Genomic DNA, 14,657 nt, shown 5'->3' on the forward strand with positions numbered 1-14,657 from the left:
GCAGGGCTGGTTTATTAGTCATGAGTTCTTTAGTTTTTGTTGGTCTGGAAAACTCTTTTATTTTTCCTTCTATTCTGAAGATAGCCTTACTGAATAGAGTATTCTTGGCTGCAGGTTTTTCCTCAGCACTTTGAATATATCATGCCACTCCTTTCTGGCTTGGAAAGTTTCTGCTGAAAAATCTGATAGCCTTATGCAGTTTCCTTTATATATAACTGTTTTTTGTCTAGTATTTTTTAATCACTGTATTTAGCTATTTATTCATTTATTACTTAAAGTTTACTTATTTAAACAACCTCCACACCAATACTGGGCTCAAACTCACGAACCTGAGATCAAGATCTGCAAGCTCTATCAACTGAGCCAGCCAGGTGCCCCTATATTTTGCCATTTTAATTTTTTAATTACAGTATGACTTGGTGTGGATCTTTTTTTTTTTTTTTACTTTGTTGGGGGTTTTCTGTACCTCCTGGATCTCAGTACGCTTCCTTCCCCAGATTAGGAAAGTTTTCAGCTATTATTTCTTCAAATAAATTCTCTGTTCCCTTTTCTCTCTCTTCTTCTAGGATTCCTATCATGTTATGTTTGATAGAGTCACTGAGTTCCCTAAGTCTGTTCTCATTTTGCATAATTTCTTTTTCTTTTCTTCATCTTGATTACTTTCCATTACTTTGTTTTCTAGGTCATTAATTTGTTTCTCTGCTTCTTCCAGCCTGCTGTTCATGCCATCGAGCATGTTTCTCATTTATTTACTGAGGCCTTATCTCTGCTGTTATTCCCTTACCTCTGTGTTAATGGTCTCACTGATGTCTTCCACTCTTTTCTTAAGTCCAGTAACTTTATGATCATTGCTTTAAATTCTCCATCAAGCATGTTATTTATATCTCTTTTGTGTAGCTCTCTGGCCATGGTCTTGTCCTGTTCTTTCATTTGGGGAAAATTCCTCTGTTATTTCATTTTGTTTAAGTCTCTGCTTGTTTCTGTATGTTAGGAGAGTCAGGTATATCTCTTGTTGTTGAGGGTAATGGTTTTATGAAGAAGAGGTCCTATAATATCCTGCAGTGTAGTGTGCCGTTTCCCCATTGCCGGCCACTTCTGGGAGTATCTCCAATGTGTGCTGCTTGTACCCTGCTATTGTGTCCTGGCTGCTTTATCCTTCATGCCAGTTGTCTATAGGGGCTCTCTTTGCCTGTTATGAGCAGGATCTGGTCCCTGGCCTGAATGTGGTGCATTTCCACTGGTGTGCTTTGGTCTGCTTGTGAAATGAGACCTACTGCTGCTGCGATTGGAACCAAGGCCTTGCAAAACTCCTTGGCCAGTAGATATGGTGTTGGCAAGGGTTTGGGCCACTGTTCTGGGGGAGAGGGTCCAATGAGACTGAGAAAAAGTGTGACTAGGAAAGGCTGTTCCACCAGAGTGCTGGGGGGTGGGGCTTGGTATAAGCATGTTAGGTAGTAAGTGTTGGCGCTGTGTTGATTCTCATAGGTGGCCCAGTGCTTATGCTGAAGGGTAGGAGAGAGAAATGGAGCCTGCCAGTTCCTTTGTTCTAGAGGGATCTCTCTGTGACTGCTGCCTCTTTGGGACATGCTCTCAGATGAGCAACTAACCCCCACACTGTGTGCCCCAGGTCCTTTTCAGATAGTTGTTCCCATGGTGTATGTCCACAGGTTGTTTGCCCTGCTTTTTCTCCAAAAACAGCCTCAATATCCTCTGAGTTCCTTCAGAGCCAAACATGCTGAGTTTTCAAACTCCAGGCTTTAAGCCTGCTGGTTGCAAGAACTCACAAAATTTGGGCCCTCTCACTTTCCAAGCCAATTGCTAAGAGGATTTGTCTTCCCCGTGTGCTTCCTTGTGTATTAGCTTTGTTTCTTGCACTTTACTAGGACTGTGGCTCTCTCCCCATCAGAGACCACAATCTGATTTTCTCCACACTTCCTACCTTCTCCAATGTGTCTTCTTCCTTATCTTCAGGGAAGTTTGTCCTGCCAGTCTTCAGATCAATTTCTGGGGTATTTAAGATGATTTAGTAGTTATCTAGTTGTATTTGTGGGATGAAGTGAGCCTTGGGTTCTCCTATTCCACTGCCATCCTCCCCTCTTTAGTTTTTTTTTTTTTTTTTTTAAATTTATTTATTTATGATAGTCACAGAGAGAGAGAGAGAGAGAGGCAGAGACACAGGCAGAGGGAGAAGCAGGCTCCATGCACCGGGAGCCCGATGTGGGATTCGATCCTGGGTCTCCAGGATCGTGCCCTGGGCCAAAGGCAGGCACCAAACCGCTGCGCCACCCAGGGATCCCTGTTTTTAAATTATAACCATCTTACTGGGTATGAAGTAGTGTATCATTTTGGTTTTGATTTGCATTTTCTTTTTTTTAAAGATTTATTTATTTATTCATTCAGAGAGAGCGAGAGAGAGGCAGAGACACAGGCAGCGGGAGAAGCAGGCTCCATGCAGGAAGCCCGATGTGGGACTCGATCCCGGGTCTCCAGGATCACACCCCGGGCTGCAGGTGGCGCTAAACCACTGCGCCACCGGGGCTGCCCTGATTTGCATTTTCATAACAGCTAATGATATAACGCATCTCTTCATTGCTTATTGATCATTTGTATATCTTCTTTGGAGAAATGTCCATTTAAGTACTCTGCCCATTTTTTAAAAGAGATTATTTGTTTATTTGAGGGAAAGAGAGAGAGGGAGAGAGTGCGAGCACATGACCAGTGGGGAAGGCTGGGGGAGGGAGAAGCAGGCTCCCCACTGAGCAAGAAGCCCAACTCAGGGCTCGATCCCAGGACCCCGGGATCATGACCTGAACTGAAGGCAGATGCTTAACCAATTGAGCAACACAGGTAGCCCTTTTGCCCATTTTTTACTGGGTTATCTTTTTGTTTTTGAGTTGCAAGAGTTTTTTACATATTCCAGATACTAGATCTTTATTGTATATATGGCTTGCAAATATTTTCTCCTATTCTGTAGGCTGCCTTCACTTTTTTGATGTCAATTGATTGATGCACAGAAGTTTTTAACTTTGATGAAGTCCAATTTATCTATTTTTCTTATGTTGCTTATTTTGGTGTCATACCTAAGAATCCATTGCCAAATTCAAGGTCATGAAGATTCACATCTACATTTCTGCTAAGAATTTTACAGTTTTAGCTCTTACATTTAGGTCTTTGATTTTGAGTTAATTTTTGTACATGGTATGACGTAGGGATTCTTTTTTGTTTTTTTTTTTAGAAGACTTTTATTTATTCATGATAGACACACAAGGAGAGAGGCAGAGACATAGGCAGAGGGAGAAAGAAGCGGGATCCCCACGGGGAGCCTGATGCGGGACTTGATCCCAGGATCTTGGGATCACGACCTGAGCTGAAGGCAGACGTTCAACCACTGAGCCAGCCTGGGTTTCCTAAGGTATGGATTCAACATCGTTATTTTGCATGTGGATATCCAGTTGTTCCAGCATATCTGAATTATTCTTAAGTATATGGTTAAAGCATTACTTTGAAAGAAAAAGAATGATTCTGATAAAGATGATGAAAATGCCATTATGAGCTTGGGTGACTGACAAGCCATCCTTGGTTTGAATTAGCACTGACTTTGAAATCTGTGGAATCAGGAATTGACAAAAGCTGAACTTTACTTTAGCAGGTAGTAAAATGGACTGGAAGGGAATTGCAAATTAATGGCAGTTCTGTTAAAAATTTAGTGGTAGTGTTTGCTGCTTTGTATTAGCTGAAAGCAACGGGACTCTCCTTCAGAAGTTTCACTTTCATGGCCGGCAGGTGGAGCTCCAACCAAAGGAACCCAGGCCACTTTAATTTTTGATAAATCAGCTTGTGAGACACACTACAACCAATTCAAGTAGGGCAAACTGATGATGGAGGATAAAAGATCACGAAAGGGATTATTCAGTGAAGGAAATGAGCCACTGCGCAGATTTAGATACAAACTGATGAATTCTTTTTAAAGATGGCTCCTGAGAATTATATGAAGGAGCAGTATCTCCGGCTTTAAATACTGCTGAGAGGAGGGAAATTGTTAGAGGCTCAATGTGGTTGACGTGACAATCCATAGTTTACTAGAATGGATTAAGGGAGAGGCCCAACATAGAAGGGTAATTGCCCTGTCTCTCCCTTGTTATATACATGGTCAGTGCCTCCTGAAGCTGCATAAATGCTGTGGATGCAGGTAGAACTACACTGACTATCTGATAAAGGAAATGAACACCGTTATAGGATGGATGCTCCTTACTTAGGTTATGACTGACACTGTAATAAAGGACTTCATATATGACATTGTTGTTGGACTCTAGGAGGATGTAAAAAGATAGTTTCAGATCTTTTTTTTTTTTTTTTTTTTTTTTTTTAGTTTCAGATCTTTAATATCAACTTCCTCCTATGGATAATAAAAAGATAAAAATGAGTTTAGGACTTCACAGGAGAAATAAAATCCAACAAGAAAGAGGACATACAAAGAATAAAGTTGGACATTCATCTTTTTGTTGTTGAGTTTTAAGAGTTCTTTATATGTTCTGGATGTTAGATTGTTATCAGGTAGAGATCTGCAAACATTTCTATTGTTCATAAATTACCTTTTTACTCTCTTGATAATGTCTTTTGATGTACAAAAGTTTTTTAATTTTGTTGAAGTCCAATTTATTTTTTTGTTGTTGTTACTACTGCTTTTGGCATCATATATAAGGATCCAGTGCCAAATCCAAGGTCATGAAGATTTACCCATATGTTTCTGCTAAGAAACACATAAAAAATTAACTAAAAAATGAATCAAAGACCAAAACATTAGAGCTAAAACTTTAAAACTCTTAGTGGAAAACACAGGGGAAAAGCTTCATGACCTTGGATTTGGTAATAATTGTTTTTAATATAACATCAAAACCAGGGGCTGGGAAGGGAAAATGTGAAGTTATTGTCTAATAGTTAACAGAGTTTCTATTTGGGATGATGAAAAAGTTCTGGAAACAGATAATGGTGCTGGTTGTACAACAATGTGAATGTACTTGATGCTACTAAGTCATATACTTAAAAATGGTTTAAAAACTAAACTTTATGCTATATAAATTTTACAAAAGAAAATAGCAAATGGAAAGAAAACAACAAAGGGGGGAGTAACGATTCAGATCCTAAAACAATTCAGTTTTGGGGATGACAGGGTGGTTCAGTGGTTGAGTGTCTCCCTTTGGCTCAGATCATGATTCTGGGGTCCTGGAATTGAGTACCACATCGAGCTCCCTGGGGGAGCCTGCATCTCCCTCTGCCTGTGTCTCTGCCTCTCTCTGTGTCTCTCATGAATAAAAAATCTTCAAAAAAAATTCAGTTTTTATATGGTTAATTAAAAATGATATAAAAAGGAAGAAATTGAAAGCTACCAAGCTTTGATAATTTTACAGTTAGGTAGAGAATTGGTAACTGCCTGTCCTCAAACTTCTCAGGGTATAAAAAATCCCAAGGCAGATATATTCAATTTACTTGAGTTTAGAGGACTTTAGAAAGAAAAAGATTCTAATTATCAGATGTCACAATACAGGCTTTTAATTTAAAGATAATAATGGAAAAAGAAGATTGCTATGAAGGCCAGGGTCCTCTCTGGGAGGGAATGCAAGACATTTTACAAATGTGTGAGTGAATGGCTGGATGTGGAGAAGAAACTGTTTTAGATCTACTGAATACAGGAACACATTATGCAGCATTGCCTAAGGCTGCAAACGAACCCCTTAGGGATGACAGAATCATTTCAAGGTATTGTGGGGATGCTACTGTGAAAAGAGTGAAAATTAAAGTCTGGTTAGAAGTTGGAATAAAAGGGGTGCCTGGGTGGCTCAGTCGGTTAAGTGTCTGCCTTTGGTTCAGGTCATGATTCTGGGGTTCTGGAATTGAGCCCCCTGTCGGGCTCCCTCTCTCTCCCCCACTGCTTGTGCTCTCTCAAATCAATCAATCAATCAATCAATCAATCAATCAATCAATAAATGATAGATAATAAATAAAATCTTAAAAAAAAAGTTGGCATGTATGATAAAAAAAGGATGCTGTAATGTTTCCCTTACCTGAATGTACAATTGATATGAATATAATGTTTGAATAAAAATTCTTCCCCCTACTAGGTGATTAAAAAAAGGAGTAGCTTGGATCCTCCCTTCATCTAGTACTCATCAGACATGCAAGGTGGGAGCCTTTAGAATTAACCTGAGACGATAAATTGGAAACATTATTGGATATCTGGAAGGCAGTAAGAAATCACTATCCTAAATGAGGAGACGTCAGATACAAGTATTTTAGTGTCCATAAACTCACTGCAATACGCCAGTGTGGCCAACGAGGAAAGCTGATGAGTCAGGTCACTAACCGTAGACTATAGGGGGCTCAATAAAACTATACCCAGCTGTCTCTAGTTTTCTTTTTTTTTTTTAAGGTGAAGTTTTCTTTCTTTTTTAATTTATTTATTCATGAGACACACACACACACACACACACACACACACACACACACACACAGCCTCACAAAGGCAGAGGGAGAAGCAGGCTCCATGCAGGGAGCCTGACGTGGGACTCGATCTCAGGTCTCCAGGATCAGGCCCTGGGCTGAAGGTGGCATTAAACCGCTAAGCCACTTGGGCTGCCCCTCAGCTGTCTCTAGTACAGTTCACACTATCCAACACATACAAGCTAAAGGTGATTAGTATTTTCTATTGATCCAGCTAATGCAATTTTCTAGTTATCAATCATCAGTGAGAGTCTATAACAATTTGCATTCACGTGGAATGGTTTCCAATATTACTTCAAAAATATGAAAACTCCTCTGAATATTGTCACAATCTGATAAGGCAAGACTGGGATCTAATATAGTTGGACAATATAATATATTGATGGTATTATTATTTTCTTTTCTTTTTTTAAAGTAGGCTCCAAGCCCAGCATGGAGCCCAGTGCAGAGCTTAAACTCACAACCAGGAGATCAAGTCCTGAGTTGAGATTAAGAGTCAGAGGCTTAACTGACTGAGCCACCCAGGTGCCCCCAGATTATTTTTATCTGAAATTGTAAATCAAGTTAAAAGCGACTTTACTAAGGTCATAAGTCCTATGACTGATTGTGGATGATTGACTAACCTTGCTAGAAATCCAGGGCCCCACACAGACTATGGAATTTGGAGAGATTACATGGGTTGGAGCAATTTAAGACATATTACAGACCACTAGGAATAAATTGTTATCACTTTCTGACCCTCAGATTAAAGAGGTTGAACAATACCTACTCTACATATTTGACTTTTAGGAAAACTATACTTCATTTAGGGATGTTCTTGGCTCCAATTTATAAAATTACAATGGAAAAGGCCTTATTTGGTTAGGGGCCTTAACAAAAAAATTTTCTTAGAACTGCAAAAGGCTATGGCTTAAGCTATCATGTTAGGACCATATGATCCTAATGCTGAAATAATGTTATAAAGTGTCAGCCACTGCTAATACCTACTGGAATTTCCAAAAAAGCCATAATCTCTACCCCAAGATGACCTCTGGGCTTTGGGGCTAAGATATTATTAGATGCTATTTTCCACTCTATGTCTTTTGAAAGACAATTGCTGATTTATTTTGGGGCATTTACTGAGATAGCCCTAATACCTAAAAGACTTATAAGAGCAAATTAAGTCCTGAAATACATCATATCATTGCTGATGTCAGAAAAACATTCCAGTAAGAAGGGCAATGTCCAAAGAGGCTTAATCATAAAATGGAAATGCACTATATAAAGCATACTACTAGCAGATGGGATAGACTCATATTTATGAGTCTTTTTTCTTTGAGACTCTTCTTTCGACCAACTGCCCCATGGATGCCAGGCAATTGGTCTGGTTTACAGAAGCAGTTTCAGAATTAAGAGTCATTCTGTATGGGAAAGATGTGCTCTGAGTCCAGCAGAAAGTAAAATCCTCATGGAAGAAGGTAATAATAATAAGTTGGTCCACTGAGCTGAATTATATTATATTCTTACCTGTGATAGAACTAGATACAAATAGAAGTCTTGCTATTTAGGTAAATACTCATCCTAGGCTGCTGCCAACTGCCTTGCAATCGGTCTAACAAGTGGGCCATACAGAACTGGATGGTAAAAGATCTCCACTTGTGGGGCCACTGCCCTTTGGAAATCTCTATGGAAATTCTGAGGACAAAACAAGGCAAGCCATAATGATGCTTACCAAAGAAATTCAATGCCAAGGTTTGAAGGTAATTGGAATAAATACATTAACAGCCTAATTCGTTCTCTGGAAATGGCAACGAAGGTCCATGAAATGAATGGACATGGAGGAACTCAAGCCAGGCAGCAATGCACTAAACAATGACAGAGACCACTGGTCCCCACTAAAGCTCAAATAAAAATTACCTTGGTTGCCAACAGTACAGTCCCATTTTTCTGTACATATGCAATCTATCCCCCTATTATTGGCAAAGGACTAACCAGAAAATTCTACTGTAGGGGCAAAGGTGTGGGTTAAAATTAGTGATGAAAAAAGGAATAAAGGCCAGACTGTTGCTGAGGGGGAGGGAGCCAATAAATGAGTACCACAAGAGGGAAAATCTACCATAATTTTGGTGCCTAAAGAGATGCTTACAGGAAAAGAATATTATTTTTTTTTTAGCTTTGACTCAGAAGCCCACTGGAGCAAAGGACTCTGATAAAGTCTCCTTTCTTGAAGAGCCAAAAAGAGAGCTGAACAATTAATACACTTCCCAGAGTGACCTATGTCCTCCAAATGGATGAAGAAATGGGAGCCCTATGATTATATGCAAATATGTTAGTGCTTTTTGATTCGCATTTCACAGGATGGATCTATTATGGAGGAGCTACTTGTGGAAAATGGTTTAGCAGTTTGAATTTGAAAAACATTGACTAAAAATCTAAATTAACATCATATACTGTTAATCACGATGATGGTTTTAAAAAGTACCAGAGGGGTGCCTGGGTGGCTCAGTGGGTTAAGTGGCTGACTTTGGCTCAGGTCCTGATCCCAAGGTCCTGGGATGGAGCCCCATGTGGGACTCCCTGCTCAGCATGGAGTCAGTTTCTTTGCCTACCTCGGCTCCTTTCTCCTTGCTTGGCTCCTTCCTCCTTGCTCGTGCTCTCTCTCAAATAAATAAAATCCTTCAATAAATAAACAAACAGGGACACCTAGGTGGCTCAGTGGTTGAGCACTTGCCTCCAGCTCAGAGCATGATCCCGGAGTCCCAGGATCGAGTTCCACATCGGGCTCCCCATGGAGAGCCTGCTTCTCCCTCTACCTATATCTGTCTCTCTCATGAATAAAATAAATCTTTAAAAAATAAATAAACAAATAGATTTTTAAAAAGGTTCACAATATGATGGTAGAATATTACCTACTGCATATCCCTTCTGTCAAATTACTATTATATATGTAAAAATAGCAATTTGCCCTGTTTTTGTGGGTGAAAAGGCATGAGGAGGAGGAACAACTAGGACACTTGGATCACTGATATAGGATAAATTCTAGGTACATCTTGGTGGGCCCACATTCCTGAGAATTCTGAAATTTGTTTGGTTATGGGAAGTGCTACAAAGCACTCAAACCAAAGTCTATGTAGGAGTGACTACTACTCATGTGATCTAAGCCTGGGGAATTAACACTTTTGAAGTACCAAATGTACTTCCTAATTGAAGAAAAGCAGTTAGTAATAAATGACATTTCTGCTGTTAGCCCATATGAAATAAGAGCTTTAGTGGAATTAGTTGCTGCTTAGGAGTATTTGGGCAGGCAGATTTATTGTTGTTTTTTTAAAGATTTACTCATTTATTTTGAGAGAGAGAAAGAGTGCTCATGCTCGCAGAGGGTGGGGCATGGGAAGGGTGCAGAGGGAGGGAATCGCTCAAGCAGACTCCCTGCTGAGGACACAGTTTGATCCAACAACCCATGAGATCAGAATCCTAGCGTAAACCAAGAGTCAGATACTCAACAGACTGTTACCCAGGCATATTTGTTTTTAATGAGTAAAGACATACTGCTAGAAAAGACCTACTAAGGGCGTGCCTGGGTGGCTCAGTTGATTAAGCATCCAACTCCTGATTTTAGCTCAGATCATGATATCAGGGTTGTGAGATCACACCCCTGTACTGGACAGATTTTAAACAGGACTAGAGTGCTTCCTGTAGTAGATTAATGGGTTCTGCTGCAGGTTTCCTTACTGGAAACTAATATCTGTCAAACCATGTAACCTTAGAGAAGGAATTTAGTTATGTTCTCAAGATGTTTTAAATCCTGAAAAAACAGAGATATGGCCTCTCATCTATATTCCTATGAGAAATAATACATTGTATTTAAGAAAAGAAAAGATTGCAGGGGCACTTGAGTGGCTCAGTCAGCTGAGCATCTGACTTTGGATCAAGTTGTGATCTTGGGGTCCTGGAATTGAGTCTGGTGTTGGGCTCCATTCAGCTGAGAGTCTCCTTCTCTCTCTCCCTCTGCCTCCCTTCCCCTGCTTGTGCACATGCTCTCTCTCTCAAATAATTTTTTTTTTAAAACAAAGATTTTATTTATTTACTCATGAGAGAAACAGAGAGAGAGGCAGAGACATGGCAGAGGGAGAAGCAGACTCCCCTATAGGGAGCCTGATGTGGGACTCGATCCCAGGACTCTAGGATCAAAACCTGAGCCAAAGGCAGATAGATGCTCAACCACTGAGCCACTCAGGTGTCCCAATAAATTCTTTTTTTTTTCCAATAAATTCTTTAAAAAAAATAATTATGCCATGATATTTTTTGAGAAAGAGAGAGGAAGAGAGAGCACGTGCATGCATGCATGAATGTGGGGCAGAAGGGGCAGAGGGCGAGGGAGAGAACCTTAAATAGTTCTGGAATGGAGCTCAATCTCACACCCCGAGATCATGACCTGATCTGAAACCAAGAGGCAGATGCTTAACCAACTGAGCCACGAAAGTGCACCTACACCATGATTTATACTGTAACTACAATAATACTGCTATATGGTATAACAGGGAGGCATAAGTAAAATTAATATTGTAGATACTAAAAAACTGAGGATAGTACTGATATTAATGATCAAATACAGAGGGAGACTGAATTAAAGCTATCTCAGGACATTATCCCTTTGGAGACAAACTAGTCTGAGAAGTATTTAGAGATGATTAATGATAGATTAATAATTTAGTAGATATATACCATAAAGAATGGACACTTATAGATCCAAGAAGCAAAAGTATTATACAGTTACAAAAACATGGGAAAGTATAAATGGGTGGTTCAGCTACCTGTTTAAATGCATACCAACCCCACACTGGATACTGTAAATGTTTGGATTCTGCATATGGATTTTGATTATCTATCTGATTATGAGATATTGTAAGGCAAGTAAAGATATCACACTAGGGATTACTGTTTTATTAGAAAAAAGAGTGGACAGTGGGTTATGGGAGTGGACTGCTCTGGGAGGGTTAATTCCTGAAATTAGCTTGAGCTGTTTTGCTGAATTCTTGCATGGCACTGACTTTGGTCAAGGCACAACATGAAACATACTCATTAAAGATGTTGTGAGGGCAATAAACACATGAAAAGATGCTCAACATCACTAACCATTAGGAAAATGCAAATCAAAACCATAGGAACAACCCAAATGTCCTGTCAACACTTGAACAGATAAATAAAATGATGCATATACAGAAAATGGCATATTATTCAGCCTTAAAAAGAAAGGAAATTCTGATATATATCACAGCATGTTGAATCCTGGAGACATTTTGCTTGATGAAACAAATCAGAAATAAAGGAACATATACTGTATGACTGTACTTATATGAGGTGCCTAAAGTAGTCAAATTAGGGGCACCTGGGTGGGCTCAGCAGTTTGAGTGTCTGCCTTCGGCTCAGGTTGTGATCCTGGGTTTCAGGGATCGAGTCTTGCATTGGGCTCTCTGTGGGGGAGCCTACTTCTCCCTCTGCCTATGTCTCTGCCTCTCCCTCTCTGTGTCTCTCATGAATAAATAAAATCTTAAAAAATAAAATAAAATAAAATAGTCAAATTATAGAGACAGAAAATAAAATGGTGGTCACCAGGGGTTAGAGGGAAGGCGAAATGGGAAGTTATTGTCTAATGTGCAATATACAAAATAGTTTTATATACAAAATAGTTTTGTATACAATAGTTTTTTTTGTATACAATAGTTTTGTGTACAATAGTTTTGTTGTTGTTGTTTTTTTTAAGATTTTATTTATTTATTCATGAGAGACACAGAGAGAGAGGCAGAGGGAGAAGCAGGCTCCCCGCAGGGGGCCTGATGTAGGAGTTGATCCCCGGATCACACTCTGAGCAGAAGATAGATGCTTAAACACTGAGCCATCCAGGTGTGCCATGGGTACAGTTTCAACAGGAGACCATGAGAAAGTTCTGGAGATATACAGTGGTGGTGATTGACAACACTGGGAATGTATTTAATGCCAATGAACTGCATACTTAAAAATGGCTAAAAATGGCAAATTAGTCTTATGAGATTAATGGTTTGTACTTGTCTCACTGTGAGTTCTCTGAAGGGCTTTGCTATTGTACAGCAGGAATATGCCAATATGACCAAATAGGCAAAATTCCTAGCTGAGATTTCGTTTTGGGTTCCCTGGCTCCACGGCATTCTGTGCGTACATCTATCTGTGCTCCTTATCCATGAGAGAAAATGCATCCTGCCACCCTTACTGAGGGAGGACAAGGGCCTGAACCTGGCTTCTCTGGACCCTTTCTGTGAGACAGCTTTTGACAGTGAAAGATATTCTTCCTTTAAAGCTGTTGCTGTACTATATCTGTTTCCTAGAATAAATTAAATTTTGTAAGCCCTATCGTTTTGGGTCCTGAGTCTTCTTTAGAAATCAAACTGTGTTTATTAGCTGCCATGATTTTAGTTATCATAAGGAAAATACAATGAATTAATTTATGTTGTTCCAAGGAGACAACTAAAACCACGGGTGAAAGATTCAAGAAGGCAGATTTATCTAGCCTTGCAAGGTACTGACCAAGTCTCTAGACGTGTTCACCAAATAGAAAAATAGAAGGTGGATGCTCATCTCCTAGGACATTAAGGGGCCCACCAAACCCTAAGAACTTCAGTTTTTTAATTTGGAAAATACTTTTTTGGTAGGAACCATACCTGTGATGTTAGTTTCCCAGCAATCTGCATTCGCTCAATTTCTGCAGGAGATTTAATCAGCCGGAGACGCTGTATCAGCTGCTGGACAGCCCGAACTTTATTCTTGCTCCTGGCTTTGACCTCAGTCAGCTGCTGCATGTAGTCAGAGTGAAGCTGTGCGTGAGAGGGCCTCATCCAGTCATACCAGACCATATTTGTCTCATCTTAAAATGAGCAGCAAAAAAATAAATTTAAAATAAAACAAAAACAAGAAATGCCAACTGTCATAATGACTTGAGCAAGAGTCAAAACTATAAAACCTGTGGCATAGAACTCTGGAGGGTTGAACAAAAACTCTCTCAGGATTGAAGCAACTGAAGGGTTTGATCATATATCACTGGAAAGGCTACTCCCTGCAAATGGCAATATATTCTGACACCGAATATACAGCTTTTCTGCCCCCAAACTTCAGTGTTCCTTATAAAGATGGTAGATGATGGGACTAAAGCTTTTTCTCCAGCTTAGATCTCATTCATCATTTGTTAAGTATTAAAGAACTCCACATCATAACTGAACTAGAGGGATTGTTGAATAAATGAACACAGGAGGACAGAAAAAAGTACTCAGATCATGACCTCCTGGTTAAAAGTATTCCCTTTCTTCCCAATCTGTGTTAGTGAAAAGAGGCTTTCATCTCATTTAGGAGAACTCTTCATGGCTATGGAAACACTCTAGTGGATAGTGTGTGCTAACCCACACTTAACGGGAACCCTTTTCCTTTCCCATCTGCTATATATTCTCATTAGACAACTACAGTTCTCTTTTTAAATCTAGAGACCCAAGGAACTGGTCTATATGTGCCTGAGATGTAACACTTATGTGAAGGCTCATGAGGAAGATGTTCCCACTTACAGCTGGTTTCCATTCATCCCTTTCTTTTTTCCTGACATGGCCTATAAGCAGCCTTCCCAACAACTGAAGTCTAAGGGGTTGTTATGTTTTATACAAAGTATTTGGGACAGGGACACCTGGGTGGTTCAGTGTTTTAGCGCCTGCCTTTGGCCCAGGGTGTGATCCTGGAGTCCCAGGATTGAGTCCCGCATCGGGCTCCTTGCATGGAGCCTGCTTCTCCTTCTGCCTCTCTCTGGGTGTCTCTCATGAATGAATAAATAAAATCTTAAAAAAAACAAAAAAACAAAAAAACAAAGTATTTGGGACAGAAGAGGGGAAAAGTCCTACAAATTTTGATTGGCTATATATTAGTGATACAACCTCCTAAATATTTTCATTTTAAAATAAACATAGTTTTAAATGTATATTACAATCAAACATTAATCCTATTTTTAACAGAAATTTAATTGTACTTTTAAAACAGTGAAACCACCTCTACTACCTGTTCTCAGTGTATGAAATCATATCCCTACTTTTTTGGGTTTTTAAACTTATGAATTTTTTCCTTTGCCTGCTACTTTTATCTAGTAACTAGTAACATTAAGAATGGTGAAT

General features: G+C 39.6%; 1 protein-coding gene across 5 annotated transcripts in view; it reads right to left on the reverse strand.

Moving 5' to 3' along the window:
- Positions 1-14,657, reverse strand: part of XPNPEP3 (X-prolyl aminopeptidase 3) — a 75,309-nt gene that overhangs the window by 30,155 nt on the left and 30,497 nt on the right. For all 5 annotated transcript variants that reach the window (XM_072843807.1, XM_072843806.1, XM_072843809.1 and 2 more), the window contains one exon: positions 13,173-13,375. In XM_072843807.1, coding sequence (XP_072699908.1) covers positions 13,173-13,375 — 203 coding nt within the window. The remainder of the gene's footprint in view (positions 1-13,172; positions 13,376-14,657) is intronic.

Source organism: Canis lupus, chromosome 11 (genome assembly GCF_048164855.1).
Source record: "Canis lupus baileyi chromosome 11, mCanLup2.hap1, whole genome shotgun sequence".
In the NCBI taxonomy this organism is placed as follows: domain Eukaryota; kingdom Metazoa; phylum Chordata; class Mammalia; order Carnivora; family Canidae; genus Canis; species Canis lupus.